The sequence below is a fragment of the Mustela nigripes genome, chromosome 12, assembly GCF_022355385.1.
Source record: "Mustela nigripes isolate SB6536 chromosome 12, MUSNIG.SB6536, whole genome shotgun sequence".
In the NCBI taxonomy this organism is placed as follows: Eukaryota; Metazoa; Chordata; class Mammalia; order Carnivora; family Mustelidae; genus Mustela; species Mustela nigripes.
Window position 1 is genome coordinate 24,727,744 of NC_081568.1, and position 25,577 is coordinate 24,753,320.

General features: G+C 39.2%; 1 protein-coding gene and 1 long non-coding RNA gene across 3 annotated transcripts; both read left to right on the forward strand.

The window, feature by feature from the left end:
- Positions 1 to 582: 582 nt before the first annotated feature.
- On the forward strand, positions 583 to 4,301 carry LOC132027740 (uncharacterized). Of its 2 annotated transcripts, none has more exons than XR_009407182.1 (4): positions 583 to 1,064; positions 2,079 to 2,247; positions 2,678 to 3,046; positions 3,823 to 4,301. It is a non-coding gene; the product is annotated as an uncharacterized LOC132027740 (long non-coding RNA). The 2 variants fall into 2 exon arrangements; XR_009407183.1 differs by having other exon boundaries at positions 2,874 to 3,046.
- A 2,669-nt stretch (positions 4,302 to 6,970) lies between these two features.
- Positions 6,971 to 23,765, forward strand: LOC132027484 (Golgi phosphoprotein 3-like). The gene is made up of 3 exons (XM_059416313.1): positions 6,971 to 7,055; positions 23,131 to 23,193; positions 23,380 to 23,765. The coding sequence occupies exons 1-3, from the start codon at positions 6,971 to 6,973 to the stop codon at positions 23,763 to 23,765; spliced, it is 534 nt and encodes a 177-aa protein (XP_059272296.1).
- Positions 23,766 to 25,577: the final 1,812 nt, after the last annotated feature.

Below are 25,577 nucleotides of genomic sequence, written 5' to 3' on the forward strand. Positions count from 1 at the left end.
TGTTACTTTTATGAGTAAATTATTTTGTGTGCTAAAAGAAATTTTTAAAAGTGTGTTCTGAGGTTTTAAAGATTTTAAAACCAAAGTAGCACTAATTTTATGTGGTCTCGGTGTGTTCCTAACACTGATCTTATGATCTGTTTGAGTAGTCAGTTCCCATGAACTCGATGTGACTCATCATTGTTTTAACTCAGGTAGGATAAAAGGGCATCAGTTTCTTTTTTCAGAATATTCATTGTTTCATTCTGCTCTGTGATTCTCTTTGAATGAAATTCAGTTCCTATTTGTTAACTAGCACCAACTTGGCAAATTACATCACTGTGCATTTCTAATAAGAAGATACTTAGTTTATCAAGACGTCCTTCATTTGTGTTTTAAATACCAATAAGGTATACCACTGTACAGGGTTTTGGATTATATACAAATATCACTGAAGCATGGGATTTTGAGCACTTTTTTTTTTAAACTCTGAGTTAAGGTATTAACAAGTATATATTCCCCAGTATCAAAGAAGAAAATTCTTTTTTTTTTTTACTTCAGAACTATTTTTTGTAAACCTCTAGCTTTGAGTGTTCTGGATCCTCAAGGAGCTCTTAGTCAAAGTTCTTCACTCTTTACAGGATATTCTCTCTAAATCTTTATTTTGTTTTAGCAGTAGTGGATTGCTACTGGATTGCTGGCAATGTTTGCATCATGCTGCTTATGGTTTATAGTCAGTGGTGTGTTTCTCAGTGCAAGATTATCTCATTCACCATACTTCTGAAGGGAAAGCACTTGCATGAAACTGAAGGAGTTTTTGTTGGACATCTTTCAGAACTGCTCGAGATACCTGAGGATCCTTACTGGACTGTGCCTGGTCTTCCTGGTCACAGCATTCTCGTGCTTGTTTCCAAACTGACTGGTCCTGCACTGTCTCTGTGGTTTCGTAGTTCCAGCTGCACTCCTGGGATCCCAAACATCCGTGCCATCCCATCCCTTTATTGTCATTTGGGTTCAACAAATGAAGTTACGTGACTGAAGAGGTTTCTATGAACCTGGATTCTTAGGAAGGAGTTCCCTAAATGGTAAATATTCCAGTTGGTCACTGGAAGGGTAGGTCTTACCATTGCAAATTAGTAAGTTTTCATTCAGTACATTAGTATCTTGGGAATTTGGTGCCTATGACTGAGAAGCAGGAGCTCATTACCAAGGCTGAAGCAAGGCTGAGGTTGCAAGATTTCACTTCCTTTTTTTTTTTTTTTTTTTTAAAGATTTTATTTATTTATTTATTGAGAGAGAGAGCATGAGTGAGGAGAAGGTCAGAGGGAGAAGCAGACTCCCCATGGAGCTGGGAGCCCAATGCGGGACTCGATCCCAGGACTCCGGGATCATGACCTGAGCCAAAGGCAGTCGTCCAACCAACTGAGCCACCCAGGCGTCCCAGATTTCACTTCCTTTGAAGACCTTGTTGAACAGTCATTCGACCTCCAGCTACAGCTTCCCTGCCATGTCTGTAACTTCAAAACGCTCATCAGTGGCACCTAGACCTTGAAGCCTCGCTATCAGCCATCAGCACTGTTTAGGGGCCTTCACACCCTTGCTGATGCGAAGCATGCCAAGACGAAGATAAGGAAGAAGTGTTACTCCTGAACATAGTGGAGCATAGTTGTAAAAGTGTGAGCTTCAGAGAGCTACTGCCTGGCTCCAGTGTCCCCTTCTCTACATTCCCATTCCTGCTGAAAGACCTCTCTAAGCCTCAGCTTCCCTTTTACAATAAGAGAGTTTAGCTCATTGGGATATTCTGAGGATTAGCATAAAGAACCCTTAGCACAAGGACCATTCAGTAAACATTGGTGATTATTTTCAAACTCAGCCCTGCTTTGAAATTCCTGTGATGGCTATTCCAAGTCTCAACTGCTCTTCTTATACCTCTCCTAAATCCTGATTTTTTTTAAACCCTATGTTAGCTCCTGTATTTCTGTGAATGATGGAATTTAATTCTTTTTCTTTTTTTAGTCAAAGAAAGCAGGCCCTTGCTCATAAGAAAAGAAGTAACAGCTTTTTTTTTTTTTTTAAGATTTTATTTATTTATTTGACAGAGAGAGATCACAAGTAGGAAGAGAGGCAGGCAGAGAGAGAAAGAGGAAGAAGCAGGCTCCCTGCTGAGCAGAGAGCCCGATGCGGGACTCGATCCCGGGACCCCGAGATCATGACCCGAGCCGAAGACAATGGCTTAACTCACTGAGCCACCCAGGAGTTACTTACAGTGTAAGTTTTGTCTTGAAATTGGTACAAGGATCCCTTTATTCACAATTTAAAAACTTGTACTCTTGCAATCCGAGGCAGGGGTGAAGGGGGGAGGTGTCAGGGAAGTCAAAGTCTGCCCTAGTTGGGTTTTTTTTCCCTCTTTACACTTTACTTCCTGCCTGCTTGTAGATAAAGCTAGGATTTGTGATGCTAAACCTGATACAGTCAATATTTAGAAATTGCTACCCCCAACTTATAATTTACCTTCATAAAATCTAGAATTATCTTCATCATTTTTTTTTTCTTCATCATTTTTTTTATCTTCATCATTTTTAATGTCGCTGATTATAAATGACCTCAAGCAAAAGAAAATCCATCTTGTATCAGCCAGAGCCTGACAGGGACGTGGGGGTAGAGAGAGTACCACCAAATATCTCCCTGTTATTTCCAGACCCCTCCAAAGCATCCTTTGTCTGGGTCTCCGCCTTACCACAGAGCTGCCTGTGCCTGGTGAGCATTAAGGAAAATGCTGTCATCAGAGAAAGAGCAAGTGCCTCTGTCAGCTTGGCCTAGTAAGGTCACATAGCAGCCCATCAGACTTGACCCTGATGGCTCATGGAGGGAGACCCATCGTTGTCTCCCTTAAGTCAGGCTTGGAGCTCGGTGCGAAAGCCAGCCATGCAGACAGAAAGCACCCTGAACACCGCATGGCACCATCTACAGCACGGCCCCATCGAGAGCAGTTCCGGGCATCAAAAGACACTATCCTCGCAGGGTGACCCAGAGGTCCTGGTGGCTTTGAAATCAATCCAAGTTCAAGGTATGTGTGCTGGCTCCTAGTTACATGAGTTTGGCAGTTTAACCTGTCAGAGTCCCTGGTGTTCGACGTGACTCGAGGCCTTCCCTGTGTTCCTGAGGGCGTCTCTGGTGTCCAGGATTGCACCTTAGCCGTTTACATCTGCTCCCACCCCAGGGCACTAGCAGCATCTTGAGGTCCTGTCATACGTCTTTGTAGCCCCGGGCTCCACCATAGTCCCTGTCCTCATAAGGCCTCAAAACGTGTTGAATGATTTTCTGAGTACAGAAAATATCAGTGGTCGTTGAGGCTTGGCAGGAATAAGCCTTGTTATGTGCCCTCTATTATACATCCTCTTGTTAGCGTGCTATCTTTGAAAGCAAACTGGACAAACGGAACCGTTAATACAAGAACATTTACCAAGGATTAAGTGTTAAAAGCGAGTCCAAACGAGCTAAAGAATACTACCTATAATCTAGTGATCATGTCCATAGAATAGCTGTGTTAAACATGGAGGAAGGGCAAGGTGTCATCTCACCAGCTCTTTTTTGCAATCTCTTCTCTTATGGATAATCCTGATGAGAGCCATGTTCCACTTCCATTAGTTCCAATGCTTATGTTAACATGATGTAAAAATGTATAGAGTTTGAATTTTGGCCTCAAAATCTCATATTTAACACTACCATACAGAAACTGTGGACGTGAACTTTTGGTCCCTAAAAAGAATATTGCCCTGGGATTATAGCTTCCCTTAGTGTTGGTGGAGTAACACTCTTCCTCACTTCTGATTCTCCTTCCAGAGGGAGGCGGCACCTTCCAGTAGAGTCCTGACCCTGCTGTGCTCTTTTCCTCCCTCCTCACCAGAGCAAGAGTGAAAGCAGGGAACTCTCGAATGCCTTCAGCTAAAAGCGTGTGTACGTTCTGCTTTGTCCTTCATGCCATGGTCTGTGAGAACAGGCCCTGCGGGAGAGCTCACCACCGTGCAGGGGTGCCCGGCGACGGCAGAGTCTGGAGCGCGGCATCAGGAAGCCAGTTGTCGCCACAGACTTCAGCCGTGTTCTTTAGTACCTGTTCTATGAGTACTGATGATGGCTTTTTTATCTTCATCTGCCTATTTCTGAGTCATTTAGAAGCTTACTGGAGAATGGTTAGGTCTATTGGGCTTCCGCAAACCCCAACATGACAATGCTTGTTTGTTAAAAAATATGGAAAGTTTATAAATGCAGTAGCTCTTTGGAATTCCAGCCAAAAAGGGCATTCTCTGACCATTCTGAATAAAGCCACAATAACATCATCTGTTTATACAGTCTGTTTCTCTGCTATGGAGTATAGACATCTAAAAATGTTTTTTAAAGATTTATTTTACTTTTGAGTGCTTTTCTTGGATGTCAGACTGGTGTTTTATTTTTTATTTGATATCATGCTAAGATAGGCAACACAGCATCTAGTGGGCCTCCTATATCAGAACAACTCATTATGACAGAAGAAAACATCTTACTTACAGTAGCACCATTTCACTCAAAAAAAAAAAAAGAAAGAAAAGAAAAGAAAAACTATGAATAAACAAAATGAAACATTAACATTTATACAAAAAAAAAGCTTTAAGAGGGTATAAATGAAGGCATGACTATGGTAAAATACATGTTGGGGTTTTTTTTAAGATTTTATTAATTTGTTTTGTTAGAGAGAGAGTGAGTGAGCACAAGTAGGGGAGTAGCAGGCAGATGGGGAGGAAGAAGCAGGTTCCCTGCTCAGGGGACCTGATGAGGGGCTCCATCCCAGGACATCCGGGATCACAACCTGAGCCAAAGGCAGATGCTTAACTGACTGAGCCACCCAGGTGTCTCGAGATACGTGTTTATATAAAAAGATTCACAGTTAAAAAGATGTCAGTGTTTCCCATGTCAAACTACATATATTGTAATTTCAATAAGCATATGAATGGGAGGGCCCCTGAGTGACTCAGTTTAGCGTCTGCCTATGGTTCAGGTCGTGATTCTGAGGTCCTGAAATCAAGTCCTGCATCAGGCTCCCTGCTCAACAGGTAGTCTTTTCTTCCTCTCCCTCTACTGCTTCCCCTGCTTGTGTTCTCTCGCTGATACACACTCTTTCTCTCTCAAATAAATAAATGAAAACCTTAAAAAAAAAAAAAAGCCTATGAAGGAGAGATTATTTTAAGTAGTGGGGCTAATTCTAAAGTTCATATGGAAAAATGATCATGCAAGGAAAAGTAGGGGGAAAACCCCTGTAAAATGAAAGTTAGTAAAGAGATTAGCCTGACCATGTACCAAAAATACACTATAAAATTATATTAATTTGAACTGTAATGCTAGCATGTAAGTGGAATGGAGTCTACAAATAGATATATATTAAAGTAAGGATATCAAGTTTAAGGAAAGGGAAAAACCAAGAGATTCATACAAAATGAAAGATTACTTCTCATTTGCATAAAGTCCCAAACAGGTGTTTCTGCTTGGCAGGCTCTCCTGCAAGCAAGGATTCTGCCATCATGCTCCTTGCATCTGTAGCTCTACTATTCTCAACACATGGCTCCCCAAGTTATCTTGGAGGATATCTCCATTCCAGCTAGCAGAAGGCTAGGAAGATGGCAGGTCACATGCAGATTTCAGGTACGAGACCCATCATTTCCTAACTGCATGGGAAACTGAGAAATCACCTTTCTGTGTGCCCAAAAAGAGGAGGGAAAAGGTTTGGTGAATACCTAGCATCCTCTCCCACAAGACCCAAGTACATACTGGAAGGTATGTAGTCAGGCTGGCATTTTCTATCAGTGGGGAAAGATGGAATATGCTGTAAGTGGTGCTGAGGAACTAGATAGCTAGCTCAAAAAAAAAAAAAAAAAAAAAAATGAAGCTGGATTCCCAATTCATTCCTTACAACAAAGTAAATTACAGTTGGATCAAATCTGAACAAAAAGAAAAGTATTAGAAAACACAGGAGAAAAAGGAGGCCCATTTATAAATCAGCCTGCCTACCCAGAAAGCTCAGAGATTGGTGAGAACTGTGTAGTACATTCACCTAAATACAGCCATCCCATGTTTCACAATCCTAATCCTTCCCTTTCGCGGTTCTGACCCTATTTCTCCGTGGGACACCTGCCTGGCTCTGCATTAGGTTTCCACTGTAGCTCTGAAATTGTTATGATTATATTTTGAGGCTAATTTTCACCCTCATCTGCCCTCTTGCTGCAAGAGATGACGGTCTAAGTAATTAAATTTGGCCATGAAAGCCTTCTAGCTTTCACAGCATGCCCTGAGTTGATAGTTGGCTTCCCCAATGTGCCTTCTCCAAAGCTTCCAGGAAAGTTAACAGAAGCCAGCCTCCACAGTCCTGAATCATTACCATTGCCCCATGTGGTTCAAGAGCAAGAACTTATCCCTATCCAGTCCCTCCACTTGTACCTCATCCTAAACAATCATACATGAAAGTTTTGGGAAATGTGCTGCGACAGCATGCCATGGATCCTCACAACCTCTTTAAACCTGCAGTGAGATTCTTGTTGCATCCTGAACAGGGAGTGAACCAATTCTCCAATTCCATTCTTGAGCCCCATCTTTCTAGGGCCAAACCTGATGCCATCTATTTTAGTTGAGGTCCTCCTGAAGCAGGTATTAAGGCAAGCATATGAGTGCCTGCGGTTTATCTGGGAGGTGAGATCAGGGTATGAGGGAGTAGGGAAAGTTAGGAGGGAAGGTGGAAAAGTAAATAAAGGCTATTTCAATGAGAAGATGACTGCTATAGTCAACCAGAGTTGCATTCCACTCAGGAATCAGCAAGGACATGGCTTAGAATTGCCTACTGAGGAAAAGGGATGCTTGTGCATTTATCCACTGGTTCCCATTCCTCATATGTTGAAAGTTGCCTTGGAGAGCCACCCTGGACAGCCTACCCTTGCATAAGCTCAGCGAACTCCTGTGGCACTGCACAATGCTGGATGCAGGAAGAGAAGAAGAAAGATCCAAGCACAAGTTAGGTGGCCAGAACATGCAGGAACTGCCCTCCATGGCTGCAGGTAAAGTTGGTGAGACATCTGCAGCATCTGCTACCAAAAGAATTAAGATGCCAATTTTCCCTATTTCTTTAAAATTTTTATTGTTTTATGTTAGTCACCATAAAATATATCATTAGTTTTTGATGCAGTGTTCCAAGATTCATTGTTTATGTACAACACCCAGTGCTCCATGCAATATGTGCCCTCCTTAATACCCACCACCTGGCTCACAAATCCTCCCACCCCCCATCCCTCTGAAAACCTCAGTTTGTTTCTCAGAGTTCACAGTCTCTCATGGTTCGTCTCCCCCTCTGAGGTCCCCCCTTCACTTTTCCTTTCCTTCTCCTAATGTCCTCCATGTTTTGTTCCACAAGTAAGTGAAACCAGATGATAATTGACTTTCTCTGCTTGACTTATTTCACTGAGCATAATCTCTTCCAGTCCCATCCATGTTGATGCAAAAGTTGGGTATTCATCATTTCTGATGGCTGAGTAATATGCCATTCTATATATGGACCACATCTTCTTCATCCATTCATCTGTTAAAAGGCATCTCGACTCTTTCCACAGTTTGGCTATTGTGGACATTGCTGCTATGAACACTGGGGTACTTACAGCCCTTCTTTTCACTACATCTGTATCTCTGGGATAAATACCCAGTAGTGCAATTGGTGCATCATAGGGTAGCTCTATTTTTAATTTTTTGAGGAACCTCCACACTGCTTTCTAAAGTGGCTGAACCAACTTGCATTCCCACAGTGTAAGCGGGTTCCGCTTTCACCACATCCTCTCCAACATTTGTTGTTTCCTGCCTTAACTTTTGCCATTCTAACTGGTGTAAGATGGTATCTCAATGCAGTTTTGATTTGAATTTCCCTGATGGCTAATAATGATGAACATTTTTTCATGTGTCTTTAGCCATTTTTATATCTTCATTGGAGAAGTGTCTCCGATGTCTCCAAGTGTTCATGTCTTCTTTCCATTTTTTGACATGATTATCTGTTTTTTGGGTGTTGAGTTTAAGAAGTTCTTTATAGATCTGGGATACCAGCCCTTTATCTGTAGTGTCATTTGTGAATATCTTCTCCCATTTCATGGGTTGCCTCTTTGTTTTGTTGACTGTTTCCTTTGCTGTGCAGAAGTTATTGATCTTTATGAAGTCCCTATTTCTTTCTGACAATATTGAGCAGCATGGATTGTGTTGCTGAAGGTGTGGACAAACAGCACACTCACATACAATTGTTGAGAATGTGTAGAGGCAGTTGGAAAGGAGCTAGCAATCCTGAAGATGCATATCTTTTTGATCCAGGCCTTGGGAATTTCAGTTCTAGGAATGGATCCTGCAGATATTTGTGCACAGACTTCCATACAAGTACTTTCACTGTCATAGTCAAAGGTTGGGTGAAGGGCTCCTCAGCAGGACATGGGAAATTCTCATACGCTCACGCAATGTCACCCATAAGGAAAAGGAGGGTCCTCTCCTGGATGGGAGCAGAAAATATAAAATGATTAACAGCATATACAATATATTATCATATTGTACATCTTGGGAAAGGAAAAGTGTGGGTCTTTCATCATAGTATGGATTGTATTCTTTATATGACTTTCTTTTTGTTCCTAGGGATTTGGGATACAGATGGAGACTCTCACCAAATGATAGACTGTGAAAATGAATCTGATGAAAAGTGACAAATAATAACAGAGCACAGCAAAGTGACTAGATTGCAGCTAGACATCTACAAATCGGTAGTTTTCCTGTCTTCCAGCAATAGACATTAGAAAATGTAATGGAAAGAAATTCACAACAGAAACCTTAGGTGTAAAACACCTATGAATAAACATTCAAATATTCATTCAACATTGTATAATAAATATACAAGATCTTTACAGGAGAAAAGGTAAATGTTATAGTACATAGAAGAAACCCTAAATAAATGGAGAATATTATTATCCATAGATAGGAATCTCAAAATTTCATGATGCCAGATCTTTCAAAATTTATCCACAAAGACAGCACAATCCCCAAAATATCCCAATAATATTTAGTATATAGTTTGACAAGCTTATTCAAGAACTCATAAGAAAGGCTAGAAGTGTATGCATAACCTAGACAATTACAGGGAGGGGGGAAAATAATCAGGAATCTTTTAAATAAATGTTTACTTTCCCTAGTCATTACAGACATGTAAACAAAAATAAGATGTAGCTTTTCACTGCATTATTGACAAAAAATAAAAAATGTCAATAATACCAATCAAGAGTGTGAGGAAATGGTATTCTCCCACACAGCTAATGGAAATAAATTATTTCATGTTCTCTCAAAAACAACTTGGTGGTAGCCATGAAAATGTTAATTATTCATTTTCAGTGACCCAGTGACTCCATTTCTCTTTTTCTATCCTACGGAAACATTCAAGGTTACCTGAGTGGCTCAGTCAGTTAAGTGCCTTCAGTTCAGGTTGTGACCCCAGGGGCCTGGGATGGAGGCCATGTCACGCTCCCTGCTCAGTGGGGCGTCTGCTTCTCCCTCTGCCCCTCCTCCCTATGCTCTCCTCTCCTCTCACTCTCAAGTAAGTAAAATCTTAAAAAAAAAAATCAAAACATTAAACATGTATTGGAAATGGCATGCACAAAGATGTTCTTACCTGCATAGTTCGTAGTTACAGGGGAAAAAAAAGATAAAAAGACAACACCCAAATATCCACCAATACAGTAATAAATGGCTAAATAAACCATAGTAAATCTGTCCTGTGAAATATTATGAAGTAATTTAAAAGAATGATACACGGATGCTTGGGTGGCTCAGTGGGTTAAGCCTCTACCTTTGGCTCAGGTCATGATCTCAGGGTCCTGGGATCGAGTCCCACTTTGGGCTCTCTGCTCAGCGGGAAGCCTGCTTCCCTGCTCTTCTCTCTCTGCCTGCCTCTCTGTCTACTTGTGATATGTCTGTCAAACAAATGAATTTAATAAATAAATAAATAATAAAAAAATAAAAGAATGATACAAATCGATATGTACTGATATGAAAATAACTCCAAGACATTAAGAATGAAATGCAAAGTTTAGAATAGTGTATTCAAATAACAGTCCATTTATGAAAATATAAAATTCCCCCAAATAATATTGTATACATGTACAGGTACAAGTACCTGATCATACCTTTATTTTAAAAAAAGGATATTCACTGTCCAAGACAGTAGCCACTAAACACATGTGGCTATTCAAATTTGCATTTAAATTAGGTTTCACTTAGAATTCAGTTCCTTAGTTTCCCCAGCCATAATCGAGTATCACAGATACAGACCACTTCCAGTATTGCAAAAGGTTCTATTGAAACACGTCTAGCCTCTTAATATCTCCAACCTTCCTCATCAAAGAGAGTCTATAAACCAGCATCAGCATCACCTTGTTAGAAATGCAGAAACTTGGATCCCTCCCTAGACTTGCTGAACCAAAATCTGCATTTTAGCTAGAACCCTGCATAATTTTATGCCTAATAGGGCTTAAAAGCTCTACACTAGACTTCAATAATCATCATTAGCATCATCATTCAAAAAGCATCATTATCACCAGTGTTGAGAAGCTCCTTTCACTATTCTCCCTTTGTACTCGGGGAGGACTTTTCTCGTATGTCTCTGGACACATTAGTTTTACTGTGACAAACGAACTTGTACACTTTTAATGTTTAAAACTGAGCATCATCTTTCCAGTGAAACAAAAAGAATTTAAAAATAAACAGGAACAAAATTATAAAAGAGAATGTCAATTCCAAATAAGACCTACAGGTTCTGCTGATTCTCGCATAGAGTGACAGGGTGCAAGACATCATTAAACAGAGAATTTTGTTTTAAAGGGGTCACCTTAAACTGCAAGGGTGTCCATTAAACATCACAGTAAACATGCCAAAGGAGAAGCCTCGTTGTCAAAATGCCCACTTAACCCACCCAAACATCTCAAAGCCACCGTTTGCTGACCTTGATGAAGACTTTTCATTAACAGAAGCTGAGCCGTCACTCGCTGATTATCAAGCAGTGGCATTTTTGCTTGAATTTTCTTAGTTTGATGAGTTTGAATAATTTTAGGTGCTTATAGGATGAACCAATTTTTATTTTTAAAAAGGAGGTGAAGGACTGTACTCAGATTTACTAATTATTCCTACAGGATGGCTTCCCAATTGTAAGATATTATAAATAAGATTTTTAAAAATAAATGCAGTAAATAAGGAGTAAATAAGGTGCTTGAGGTCATTGAAAAAGGTTGGGAAGATGTCAAGCTGATACAGGAGCCAACATAATTGTATAAATATGTAATTGGGAGAAACAATGTCTCTTCCTTACCAAAAAAATCCAACTAATAAACATAAAAGGAGTGAGAGAAATAAAAAAAAACCACCCACCACAAGGCAGACACCACCATATTGTTGCAGACTTGACCAACTGATGCTTGCGATCAGTCATAAGTATTTGAGGAGAAATAAGATATTTCATAGTCTCAAAGTATCTGTTAAGATATTTGTCCATTACATAGAGAAAAAATATACCCTTATTGTGGAGAATTACCACAGATAACACCTTAGCCAAGTGATCAAGTTTAACATTACCAATAATAAATCACATTGATATCATTATGCACTGAGATGGACCCATTACTTTTGTGGCTGATAATCTTCCTAAAAATGTGAACTCCTAATCTGATCACAAGAAAACAGATGAACCCAAGTTGAAAGACACTTCATAAAACAATTATCAAGATTCGGAAGACAAGGTCTGCACTTGGTTAATAGTATTTACTAATGCTGTTTTTCTAAGTTTGGTAATTGCATAATCGTTAATGGAATTGTGAAAATCAGAGGAAGCTAGGAGAAAGATATATGTGAACTCTTTGGACTATTTCTGCAACTTTCCTCAAGTGAAAAATTATTTCAACAGGAAGAAAGAAAGGAACATGTGAGAAAAGGCATTGTTTTCAATACTCTTCGTCTTTGTATTTGCTGTTTTCAACCATGCTAGGGTGCTTGCATCTTGCTGCTCTTCTTGGCAGCAGAAAATATGACATGCTGGGAAATTTTGCAGATGAGCCAATATAGTTCTCAGGCATACTGACCTCATTCCCCTACTTTCCAATCTCATCTGAGCTAATCCACCTTAAAGGATTCTAGCGGAATAGGTTAGGTTGAAGTTGCCCGTGAAATGTTTGATTAAAATAGAATCACAAAGCATAACAGTGAGGGAAATCAGTACTTAAACTTCAATTTAGGACTGAAATAGCCAAAACAATCCTGAAGAAGGATAGATACAGAAGATTCATACTTCCTGATTCCAAAACTTACTACAAAGCTATAGTCATCAAAACTGTGATACGGGCATTTAGTCAAGCATATAGACAAAAGGAATAGACGAGAGAACCCAGGAAAAAAGCCAAGCAAATATGGTCAGTTGATTTTTAGCAAGAGCGCCAAGACCATTAAATAGTGAAAGAGCCTTCTTTTCAGAAAAAGTTGCTGAGAAAACTGGACATCCACATACAAAAGAATGAAGTTGGACCCTTACCATGCCATACACACAAATTAACTCAAAGTAGATCAAAGACCTAAGCTTAAGAGCTATAACTATAAAACTCTTAGACAAAAATATTGGAGAAAATCTTTAAGACATTGCATTTGGCAGTAATTTCTTGCGTATGTCACCAAAAGCATAGGCCACAAAGGAAAAATAGATATACTGTACTTCATCAAAATTAAAACCTCTTGTGCATCAAAGAACATTTTCAAGGAAGTGAAAAGATAGCCCAACGAATAGAAGAAAATATTTGCAAATCATATATCTGATAAAGGATGAATATCTAGAATAAATAAATAATTCTCTGAAGAAGATATACAACTAGCCAATAAACACTTGAAAAGATGCTCAACATCGTCTGTCATTAGAGAAATGCAAATCAAAACCACAATGAGATAGCATTTCACAACCCTTAAGATGGCGACTGTTTTTTTAAAAAGGAAAACAAATGTTGGAAAGGCTTTGGAGAAATTGGATCCTTCATTATATTCCTGGTGGGAATGTAAAAGCGGTGCAGCCACTGTGGCAAACAGTTTGGCAGTTCCTCAAAAAGTTAAACATGGGATTATCATGTGGACCAGCAATTTCATTCCTATGGAGATACTCACTAGAACTGAGAGGAGAGACCCAGGCACTTGCACACCAATATTCATTCTAGTCTGTTCACTGTCATCAAAAAATGAAAACCGAAGTGTCCATCAATGATGACTGGATAAACAAAATGTGGTATATATGTATAATAGGATATTATCCATCCATAACAAGGAATGATGCATGCTACAACATGGATAAAACTTGAATATATTATACTAAATAAAATAAAACACGAAAGGACACATATTGCATGATCCTACTTCTATGAGGTACCTAGAATAGGCAAATTCTTAGAGACAGAAAGTAGAATAAAGGTTACTAGGGGCTGGAAGGAGGAGGCAAATAGGGAGCTGTTTAATGGGCACAAGAGTTTCTGTTTGGGGTGGTAAAAAAGAGCTGGAAATGGATGGCCGGGATGGTTGCACAATATTGTGAACGCCCTTAGTAGCACAGAACTGTATCCTTAAAAATGGTCAAAATGGAAAGTTTTATGAGCCATTTATTTAAAAAAAAACTCAATAAAAGCATTTGATTTGAAAAATCTATGTATGGGGTGCCTGGGTGGCTCAGTTGGTTAAGTAAGTGGCTGACTCTCAGTTTCAGCTCAGGTCATAATCTCAGGATCATAGGATCAAGCCCCGCATAGGGCCCAGCACTCAGTGCAGAGTCTGCTTAAGACTCTCTCTCTGTCTCCCTCTTCTACTCCCCCTACTCACACACACACACTCTCTCTCTCTCTAAAATAAATATATAAATCTTTTTTAAAAAGAAGTATATATGTATAATCACAGTAATTAACAACTGTAAGTAGATATTTTTCTCTCTTGTCTACCTCTCCCAAAGTTTATATAGTCTAATTGTCAAAGAAACATTTTGACAACTTGTCATTGGGAAATGAGGGATCTCCTAGGTATAGTCAGTGTTACCTGTAACTGTGTGTATGTACAATGGGAAATGGAAGAATAAAGAAGAGGGTGCTACTTCTTCATACTGAAAGATCATCCTTTTGGCTTGCCCTAGAAAATCAACACTGCCATGAGATACTTTGGCTGCAGACTGACCAGGAGATTAAGTAGAGAAAGCCTACATTACCAACATCACAAATGAAGGCGAGGATATCATTGCAGATTCCTTAAAAAAAAAAAAATAAACTTACGAAATGATACATAAAGAAATAGAAATCTGAGTAACTCTATTTTTAAAGCTGAAATGTTAATCAAACATCTTCCTACAAAGAAAACTGCAAATCCAGATGGCTTCCTTTGGGAATTCTCTCAAACATTTAAGAAGGAAATAATACCAATCTTACATGAACTTTTTTATAAAATAGAAACTGTTTCCAACTCATTTAAGTCAGTTTAACCCTGTCAAAAATTTGACAAGAGACACTACAAGAAAATTAGAGACCAACGTCTCTCACGATGCAACAATCTTTCACAAAATATTAGCAACTTGAAAGCAGCAACATGAGCTACATCATAATTAAGTGGGATTATTCCAGGAATGCAAGGTTGCCTTAACATTTGAAAATATATTTATGTTATTTGCCACATTAACAGAACAAAGGAGAAAAGCTATATGACTATATCAATAAATGAAAAAAAAAATTGCCTCTTGCAAAATCCAATAGCCATCATGATTTTAAAACAAAACTTCTCTGCAAACTAGGACTAGCAGGGGACTTCTTGTTAAAGGCATCTAGGAAGGACTTGAAGATAATACCGTACTTGCTGGTGGGATATTGAATACTTCTTCCCCCAAGAGAGTGAACAAGGATAAATATTTACTTGTACCACTTCCATCAATATTCTCCTGGAGATCCTGTCCAGTGTGAAAGGGTAAGACAAAGATATAAAGGTCATGCATATTATAAAGGAAAAATAAAACCATCAGTATTTTTTAAAAGCCTTAAATTTCGCAAAATTTGAGGAAATTTAACAAAAGCTATGTAAAGCTTCTACAATGAAAACTGTACTACATTACTGCCAAGACTTACACTGCAATTTAATGACTGCTAATTTATTGAAATACTTTATAAGGAGATTCTGCTGGAGGCGTTTTAATGTTTTGATAAAGCTTCCTTCAAGCCAGGCAGAAGCCTTATATGGGCCCTGGAAAGATTTGCATTACCTCTGGTTAGTAAAAATTTTACAACAGAAAAATAAGTAAGTCTGCAATTACTGTGTTCTTCCTCATTCTACCTGGATAATATTGATGTACCATTCCCATAACACACTTCATGTGACATTTCAGAAAGGGCAGGTGGAAAGCGCTATTGAAAACCCAAATTTTTTAAAAAAATTTTATTTTATTTTTTCATTGTTCCAAGAGTCATTGTTTATGCACCACACCCAGTGTTCCATGAATACGTGTCCTCCGTAATACCCACGACCAGGCTCACCCAACCCCCCACCTCCCTCCAGTCCCAAACTGTTGTTTCTCAGAGTCCATAGTCTCAGTTGTTTCTCAGAGTCCATAGTCTCTCATGGTTTGTCTCCCCTTCCACTGTGCGCCCCCACTGGCAGGATTTCTAATGCATTGTTTAGTTTGCAGACATTGGCAAAAGAGGTGTTTTGTTTTTGGTGTTTTTTTTCCTGTTTATCAATTCCAAGTTATGAACAAGGGCAGAGAAACAGTTCAATATCTTGACCATTTGACTGAAACGTAAAAAGGACCATATTTTCATCCCCCTCAAAAAATGAGATTCTGTGGTATACAGAGTAATGCCCCCCCCCAAAGAGATTTTCATCCTAATCTCCAAACCCTGTGAATATATTACATAGAAACAGAGAAGTAAAATTGCTGATAGAATGAAGTTTGCTAATCAACTGATTTTGAGACGAGGAGACTATCCTGGAATATTCAGGCGGGCCCTATGTAATCACCAGGGTGCTTATAAGTGAAAGAGGAGAGGCAGTGTCAGATTTATAGTGAGAATACTCAAATGGCCTTTGCTGGCTCTGGAGTGGGAGGTGGCCACCAGCCAAGGAATTCAGGCAGCTTTCAGAGTGTGGAAAAGGTAAGAAAACAGAGAGTTCTCTAGGGATTTGAAGGAACACGGCCCAGCTGACACCTTGGTTTTAGCCCACTGAGATATGTTACAAACTCATGACCTCCAAGATTAGAAAATAACAAATGTGTGTTGTTTTTAAGCCACTGGATTTGTGGTAATTTGTGACAGAAGCGATAGGAATGGACTACAGGCTCCTTCCTGTTAAGTCACGCAATTGAGCTATTGGGACACAAGGTGGCACTAGATCACCAGATTTATCAAAAAAGCCCTTCGTTTTGTAATTCTGTATTACTAAGGGCCATGGTAAAATTTTCTTGAAATAAATTTTTAAAAATCATCTCCTCACATTTGCATGGAAGTATATTAGATATTGTTAGTAAATCCAGTAAATTGGCTTTGGTGAATTTTTAAGTTGATTTCTGGCAACGATTTTTTTTTTAATCTAGAAAGATGAACTATAAATAAAAAGAAGTTCCTAGAACACGTTACAAACATGAGAACTTTTTTATTCCCAGCATCTTGAATATTGACAACAGCCCATAGCAGACACCCAATAAGTTATCATTAAATGAAAGAACATCTCACGTCCAAATTGCCTATATAAATTGTCAAGTCTTTTCTCACATTAACCTGAATAGTCTGGAACTTGAAGAAAATCCTTTTGTTGGAGAATTTCAAATGTAGTTCTATTCATAGAGCACTCCTTTATTCAAAGATGCTTACAATGCGTTCTTCTTTGTGCTAGAAATGAAACAGCCATTCCCTGTTCTATAAGCCCTCTCTGCCCTCCACCCTGGCTGAGCTGGCGTGTCCAGTTCGAACTCAACAGCCTCAGGCTTCTCATTTTCTGCCCAGTGTATGCAGGTGACTTTAGGGGAATGAGTGGTCAGGGCAACAAGGGACCAGAAGTTAGTCACCTTGCGAGGCAGAGGTACTGGGTACTCCACATCTTTCTGTGCCCTTGGAGGCTTTGTGCCTGCAGCTCCCTTTGCCGAGGGCATTAGACTCTCCTTCAGCTTGTCTGACCTCCCAAGTCAAAGCAAAGTGTTCTCTTTGGAGAGTTTTTCCCAGTGTATGTTGTGTCCAGACACCCTGCAAATTCTGAGTCCTCTCTATTCTCCTAACACTTTGCTCTTTCCCTTTTCATATTGTTTTATACCTCATTGTGTGAAGTGGAACCAGACTGTAATTTCCCTGTAGTAAAGGTTCTATTTTATTATGTTTTGTGTTCTCAACACCCAGCCAATATTGGTAACAAAGGAGATGGTTTTGGAAAGAGGAAAGAAGGAAGACCTCTCTTCCTTCTTTGAAGGAAAGAGGGAAGATAGAAGGAAGGCTGCTCCATCATTGGGCTCAGACTGCAGACGGGTACAAGGTCTGTTGTTGATTTCTTAGCATTTAAATATGGGTGTGTGCACGTACGTTTAATCCAGAAGAAAGAAGTAATCAGGAGTACATTCATCCTTTGAGTATAATTTCCATTTGCCAACTCTTGGGGTAGTAACTATAATGAGGCCTAATATCAATGTTGTCTTTACTCTTTTTTGAGAGATAAGGAAGGAATTTGAATGGAAATTGTAATGTTTTTCTTCAAAGGCAAATGATTTGCCACTCTTTAATTTGATAAAGTTCTTTATGCTTCAAATACAGACTTTTAAATATTAATAAACCTCAGAAAGCAGGAATCAAATCCTCAACCCTTCATGAATTAATTATCACAATTTTAAAAATCCAATTTTACAACGCAAATCATAAAGTGCAAAATGGATTTCCCAAATTATATCTTCTTTTTTGGTATTAATTCACATGATTAAATAAAATTTTATGCATGTTAAATTGAGTATTAATACTATAATTTGAAGTTTCCTATTTTTTGGTATTACATATTTTCAAATACACATTTTTTTGCTTTCAATAAAATGACTATAATTATCATTAAATCAATTTTTATTGTTATCAGTATATTATGTTTGAATAGTATAAAAGATCAAATATTACTAAAAGTAATTTTTACAAAAGAGTCCCTTCTCTTTACCTTCCAATCCCATCATCCCTTAAGTACACAATTTCAATTTTTTTAGCTATTTTCTCTGATTTTTCCTCTTTATTTCTAAATAATATGTATATATTACTATCCATCAATTCATCTGATTAGACTTACCCATTGATTTACAACTACAGATAATAAGGATTTTAATTCATTTATATCTCCTCTTTCCCTTCATTATCATCTAGCTTTTCTGTCATTTTCTTTTTTTTTTTTTTTAAGATTTTATTTATTTATTTGACACTCAGAGATCACAAGTAGACAGAGAGGCAGGCAGAGAGAGAGAGAGAGGAGGAAGCAGGCTCCCCGCTGAACAGAGAGCACGATGCGGGGCTTGATCCCAGGACCCTGGGATCATGACCTGAGCTGAAGGCAGAGGCTTTAACCCACTGAGCCACTCAGGCACCCCTTTTCTGTCATTTTCAGTGTGAGTTTATTTAAAAAACATTTTTTAATTAACATATAATGTATTATTTGTTTCAGGGGCCTTCCAACATCTTCTCAATAAAATTATATCTCAAGTATCTGTTAAATCTATACTCAGTGTTTTCATAATTTTGACCATGTATATGTAGCATGTGGTTAAAACAGTGATTACATTCCTTTCTCTTTTTTTTTAAGATTTTATTTATTTATTTATTTGACAGAGAGCGAGATCACAAGTAAGCAGAGAGGCAGGCAGAGAGTGAGAGAGGAGGAAGCAGGCTCCCTGCTGAGCAGAGAGCCAGATGTGGGGCTCGATCCCAAAACCTTGGGATCATGACCTGAGCCGAAGGCTTTAACCCACTGAATTACATTCCTGATTACATTCCTTTCTTACATAACTTTTTTTTTCTTAAAGTTACTAATTGCCTCATTTTAAGACCTTTTCTTAATTTTCTTTGAACAACTGACTAAATATTCCCACATTCTCAACAGCTCTATAAAATGTCTCTCAATCCAGTTTTATACAAAACATGTTAGGTGCTTGAAGAATTAGACCCTTGCCTTCTACCTCCCACACCTGCCCACTCCAGTCCCAGGTCCAGAGAGTCCCCGTAGTGTCTCACCCTACTGGTCCGGTCTGGATAGTTCCTCTGTGGGTGCTCGGCTCCTCTTCTGCTGGATCTTCCATTTGCCACCACCCTAGGAATTCTCTTTGTCTTCAGTGGATCCCGTCTGCTCAGTCCCGTGTATTCCCACATCCCCGTATCCTTTTTCTAAGTTGAGCTCTTTTGTGTGAGTGTGTGTTTGTGTCTTGCATTTATCCACACTTGAGCACATCCTCAGATAGCTTCCCAAGAAAGATGATTGGGAAGTACATTTTATGAGGCTCTGTGTGTGTCGAAATTGTCTCTTTTCTACCCTCACACTTGATGGAGAGTTTGGCTAAATATAGAATTCTTGGCTTAAAATAGCTTAAAAATAAATTTGAGGGTCTAGCTCGATTATCTTCTACCCCCCATTTGAGAAGTCTGATGCCATTCTTATTCACAGTCTTCTATCCATTATGTGTCTCACCATCCTCCCCACCCCCTCAATCCCTACCAGAGACTTCTAGAGTACTCTGTTTGTTACCAGTGTTTGAAATTTCACGATAATGAATCTTTTGTTGTTGTTGTTTTTTTTATTATTGGTTGGGGGATTTGTTTGCTTTTGTTTTTTGTCTTTTATTCAATGGCTGGATACCCAAAGGGCCTTTCTGAGAAGAAGCTTGTGTTCTTCAGCTCTGGAAAATTCTTTTAGGTTATTTTGTTTATTTATTCTTTTCTCATTCTTCTCTCTTCTTTCTAGAGATCCTATCGCTTAGCTGTTAGGCCTCCTCAACCAACTATCTAATTTCTTAGGTTTTCTTTCTTATTGTCCAGTTACTCACCATTTTACTCTACATTTTGGATTCCCTAACCATGTCCTCCACTTTTCTACTCAGTTTTTCATTTCTGCCCTCCAATTCTTATTTTTCTAGTGTTGTTGTTGTTGTTGTTCTCTTCCAAATATTCTTTTTAAAACTGTCACCTTGTTCCTCTTGGATGGATGTATACCATCTCTTATTTCTCTGAGGACAGTAATGACTTTTTTCATTTTTCTTCTCCCTCCATAGTTCGTTTCTCTGAGTTCCTTTTTTAAAACCAGTTTATTGGGATATAATTCTTCTGTCATTAAATTCCCCCAGGTTAAGGGTCTAATTCACTGATGTTGGGTGTATTCATTAAATCATTCCACCATCTCTACAATCCAGTTTTAGAATATTTCCACCACCCCGAACAGATCTCACGGACCCATTTGCAATTCATCTCCATTCCCAACTAGTCCCAATCAGCCAATAATCTGCTGTCTTTATACATTTGCTTTTTCTAGACATTTTGTATAAATAGAATTGTACAAGATACGATCTTCTGTGTCTGCTTTCTTTCACTGCACATGCCGGGTTTGAAGGTTACCCTTGCTGCAGCACGTATCCTCTGTCCATTCCTTTTTTTTTTTATTGCTGAAGAGTACTCCGGGTATGAATGTACCCCCGTTTTGTCATTCACCCATTGACTATAATTTGGGTTGTTTCCACTAAAGGGGAATTATAAACATCCTCTTGTTATTTTAATATTTTATGTTGAGCTCCATGTTTCACCATTTAGAGGGGTTTTACCAAATAAATGCACTCCCTTGCAGTTTGTTCATCCTTAGGCCAAAAAAGTTATTTGGAAACTGTATGTGTCCATGAAGGGAGGTGGCACAGTGGGGGCTTCATTGTTAATTCTCGATTTTTAAAAAATTTATTTATCAGATAGAGATCACAAGTAGGCAGAGAGGCAGACAGAGAGAGGGGGGGAAAGCAGGCTCCCCGCTGAGCAGAGAGCCTGATGTGGGGCTCGATCCCAGGATGCTGGGATCATGACCTAAGCCAAAGGCAGAGGCTTTAACCCACTGAGCCACCCAGGTGCCCCAAAGATTTTATTTATTTATTTGACAGAGATCACAAGTAGGCAGAGAGGCAGGCAGGGAGAGAGAGGAAGGGAAGCAGAGAGCTGCTTGAGCAGAGACCCTGTTGTGGGGCTCGATCCCAGGACCCTGGGATCATGACCTGAGCCAAAGGCAGAGGCTTTAACCCACTGAGCCACCCAGGCACCCCATTCATTGTTAATTCTTTGAGGAAATTCTCTTGTCCGTGTTTTTCATTCCTTTCTCTTGGACTGATAGAATTTTTCAGAGGCGACGACTCTCCTCATGCCTTGGCTGGAGGATATAATCCTAGCTTCCAGCGTTTCAGGAATTGAGAGGAAGGAGAAGGCTTAGATGTCACAAATTTTAGGACAAAAACTTCTTTTGATGCCCCATTTTCAGTAAGAGATCCCGTGCCTCCTTTGACTGTGCTTTGTGTACCTGAGTCCCGAGACCCTTTGTTTTCTTTCTCTTCTGCGGGGCTGGCTGCTCAGAGCAGATGAGATCTGGAGATGCTAGTTTCTAAAAAGACTTTGAAACAATCTCTCTATTTTTAGCCCGACCATTATCTCTCCTTCTCGCCTATTTCCACAGCTAACCGGTGCCCATTTCTGAGCCTGGGGGTTTTACAGTGTAAAGTAGGTTACCTCTCTGCTTTACCCACTGGCCCATTTAGGATTAGCTTTCCTGGCTCCACTAATCCATCGACCGCTTTTCCATTTACTTTGCAGCGTCCAAAATGTTACTGCTATTGTTTTTGTTCCTAGTCCCCTAGGTCTGTGCCTCTATAAAAATCCTTCTGTTCTCATTCTCAGAGCATTTTCGTTCTGAGTACTTATTCGACCAGCCATATTTAATGAGAATATCCACTTAATTCGGTAATGAAAAATACAACTTCCAATTTCAAATAATGTATACATTGCCCTCAAAGAAGTGCAGCATGACCCACCACTCCTTCAATGTGCGTTCCACACAGTGACTTCTTTTCAAGAGTCCAGAATGCAAAGGGACGGGGAAGATTAGCCTCGTGATGGAGAAACCTGCCAAACACTTCCTCAGCCAGGTGACCAACATCAAGGTTAACAGTGTAAGTCGTGTTCGTAGTGTCTACCCTGCATACGATGTGAGGAGCATGGCACTTCACCTTTGTGGTCTCCCTTCCCTGAACCCATGATTCCAGTATAATCATGAGAAAAACGTGTGACAAATCCCAACAAAGGGACAATTACAAAATACATGACCAGTACTTCTCAAAACTGTTGAAGTCCCCCAAAATGAGGAAAGTCTGAAGAGCTGTCACAGCCAGGGGGCGCCTAAGGAAACATGACAAATGAATGGAATGAGGTAACCTGGACAGGATCTGGAAACAAAAAAAGAACATTGGGCAAAAACTAAGGCAATCTGAATATTGAATGAGCTTTAGGTAACAGGAATGTATCAATATTAGGTTAATTGTGACAAAAGTACTACACCAGTAGGGAAACCGGTGGGCTGTGGGGTCCATGGCAGCTCTCTACTATCTCCACAACTTCTCTGTAAATCTAAAATTATTCTTTTAAAAAGTTTTTTGAAAAAAATTAAGCCTCTCTCATTTTTCCTTTGACTGTTTATTGATACCTTCATGCCAGCTGAAATGTGCCACGATTTGGCCCAATTCTACCTCCTACTAAAATTACCAGCCAGCTATTCTAACTTGTGTATTGGAATAGTTTGTTCATTCTCTTTTATAAATGTTTATTGACAACATACCATGTTGCAGGAAATATACGTGGTGCTGGGGCTACAGAGATTAATAAAATACGATTCCTGTCCCACAAGACATTCATGTCTTGGGAATACAGACTGACACAAAATATTTTTCATATTCTTCTTCCCAAGAAACATACCATGAATACATTTTGCTATTTGTATTAAGAATATGAAGAAAATAAAGCTGAAATTCTCTAGTTCTTAAAAACTTTGGTTTAGGTGAGATGTGGAATCTCTTAGAATTATATCATCAGTTAAGAAACATTCAAGAAGGAGCACTGGGTGGCTCAGTTGGTTAAGTGACTGCCTTCAGCTCAGATCATGATCCCAGGGTCCTGGGATCGAGCCCCACATCAGGCTCCCTGATGAGCAGGGAGCCTGCTTCTCCCTCTCCCTCTACCTGCTGCTCCCTGACCCCTTGTATTCTGTCAAATAAATAAAAAAAAAAAATCTTTTTTTAAAAAACAGGAAAAAATGCAAGAATAATTAAATATCTGGTGGAGAAGGGCGTGTTGACAACGGAGAAGCAGGACTTGCTACTTTTTGACATGACCACACATCATCCCCTCACCAACAACAATATTAAGCAGCGCCTCATCAAGAAGGTTCAGGAAGCTGTTCTTGACAAATGGGTGAATGACCCTCACCGCATGGACAAGCGCTTGCTGGCCCTCATTTACCTAGCGCACGCCTCCACCGTCCTAGAGAATGCCTTCGCTCCCCTTCTGGACGAGCAGTACGATTTAGCCACCAAGAGAGTGCGGCAGCTCCTAGACTTAGATCCTGAAGTGGAATGTCGGAAGGCCAACCCCAGTGAGGTTCCGTGGCCAGTGGTGGCCACATTCACCCAGTGACGGTGCAGAGTGAGGTATTCTCCTTTCAGGAAAGTCGCTGGCTTCAACTCCATTGACTACTGATTATTTGTAATTCGTACTTTACCACACTATAGTTGGTTTTTGTTTTATATAATAATGGGTAGATTTTCTGGGTTTGTGTGTGAATGCAAGAAACTGCTGGTATGAGACACCTTTCTGCTTAGGATTAGAGAAAGGAGTTTTACTGTAATTGGCATTTCATACCTTGTTGATTTCAAGAGCATTGCCATTCTCACCATAACACGTTGGATTTCTGTTATGTTTGCTTTCAAACTACCTCCAGTTCCACATGCATGTCTTTTTTGTTATTTTAATTTTGTTTGGTAAAATATTTATTGAAAAAATATACTCTGAAAGGAGACAAAAAGATATTGAGGATGTTTCCAGTAACTGTGCTGGTATAGTTTGTATATTCATTTGGATTTTTTACATAAAAACAGTTATTTTTATTTTTTCTTATACATTTTGTTTCTTTAAAAAATTTTTTAAGTTTATTTATGTGATAGTGCAAGCAGCCAAGAGAGAGGGAGAAGCAGACTCCCCGCTGAGCAGAGAGCCTGATTGATGCAGGGCTCAATCCCAGGACCCTGGGATCATGACCTGAGCCAAAGGCAGACGGTTCACTGACTGGGCCACCCAGGCATCCGCCTTCTGTTTCTTTTATTCTTTTTGCCTTATAGCACTAGTATCTCAGAAATGGTGATAGTGATTATTCCTGTTTCAATTTTAACTCAAGCAAATGTTCAAAATTCATTACTAAGTAAAATGTAGTTGTTGATTTTTTTGAAAAAATCCTCTTGATGAAATTAAGGTAGTCCTTTTCTTACAGCTGACCATTTAACAACATGGGTTTGAACTGCATGAATCCACTTATACACAGATTTTTTTTATAACTGTAGTATAGCACTATAAATGCATTTTCTCTTGTTATTTTCTTTTTATTTTATTTTATTTATTTATTTGACAGACAGAGATTACAAGTAGGCAGAGAGGCAGTCAGAGAGAGGAGGAAGCAGGCTCCCTGCTGAGCAGAGAGCCGATGCAGGGCTCAATCCCAGGACCCTGGGATCATGACCTGAGCCGAAGGCAGAGGCTTTAACCCACTGAGCCACCCAGGAGCCCCTCTTGTTATTTTCTTAACAATTTCTTTTCTCTAGTTTACTTTATTGTAAGAATCAACTGTGTTATTTGTAAAGCTCTGGTTAAGAGTAGGATATTAGTAGTTAAGTTTATGGAGATTCAAAAGTTATATGAGGATTTTTGAATGCAGAGGTGGGTGGGTCCCTTAAACCCTACATTGTTCAAAGGTCAACTGTACTTTGTTGAGAGACAATTCTCTTCTTGATCATACTTGTTCTACATCTGTTGAGATAACTATATGTTCTTTTCCAGTGAGTCACATTGATTGAATTTTTAAAAAAGAACTAAACTCCTTTATTAACATTTTTTTCAGTTTTATGTATAAAATACCGTTATTCAATCAACAGAGCTAGAATGATTGGGGTTTGATAGTTGGTTTCTTTCCTAATAGACATGGCACCTGGAAAACAATGTTTTATTTTTCTGCTAACTAGACAGACTGATAAAGCTGTCGGTCCCATGGCTACCAATCTTTGTTTAAAAGAAGTACTGAACGATACAGAAGATTGAGAAGTACTTTTGGAAACGGAGTCTATCCTCTCCTCTTCCTCTGGGTGATAGAGGAAGCAGTGGGACTGCAGTTTCAGGATATTGGTCTCTCTTTTATATTTTAATTCAATTAATTAGCAAACAATGTATTACTAGTTTTAC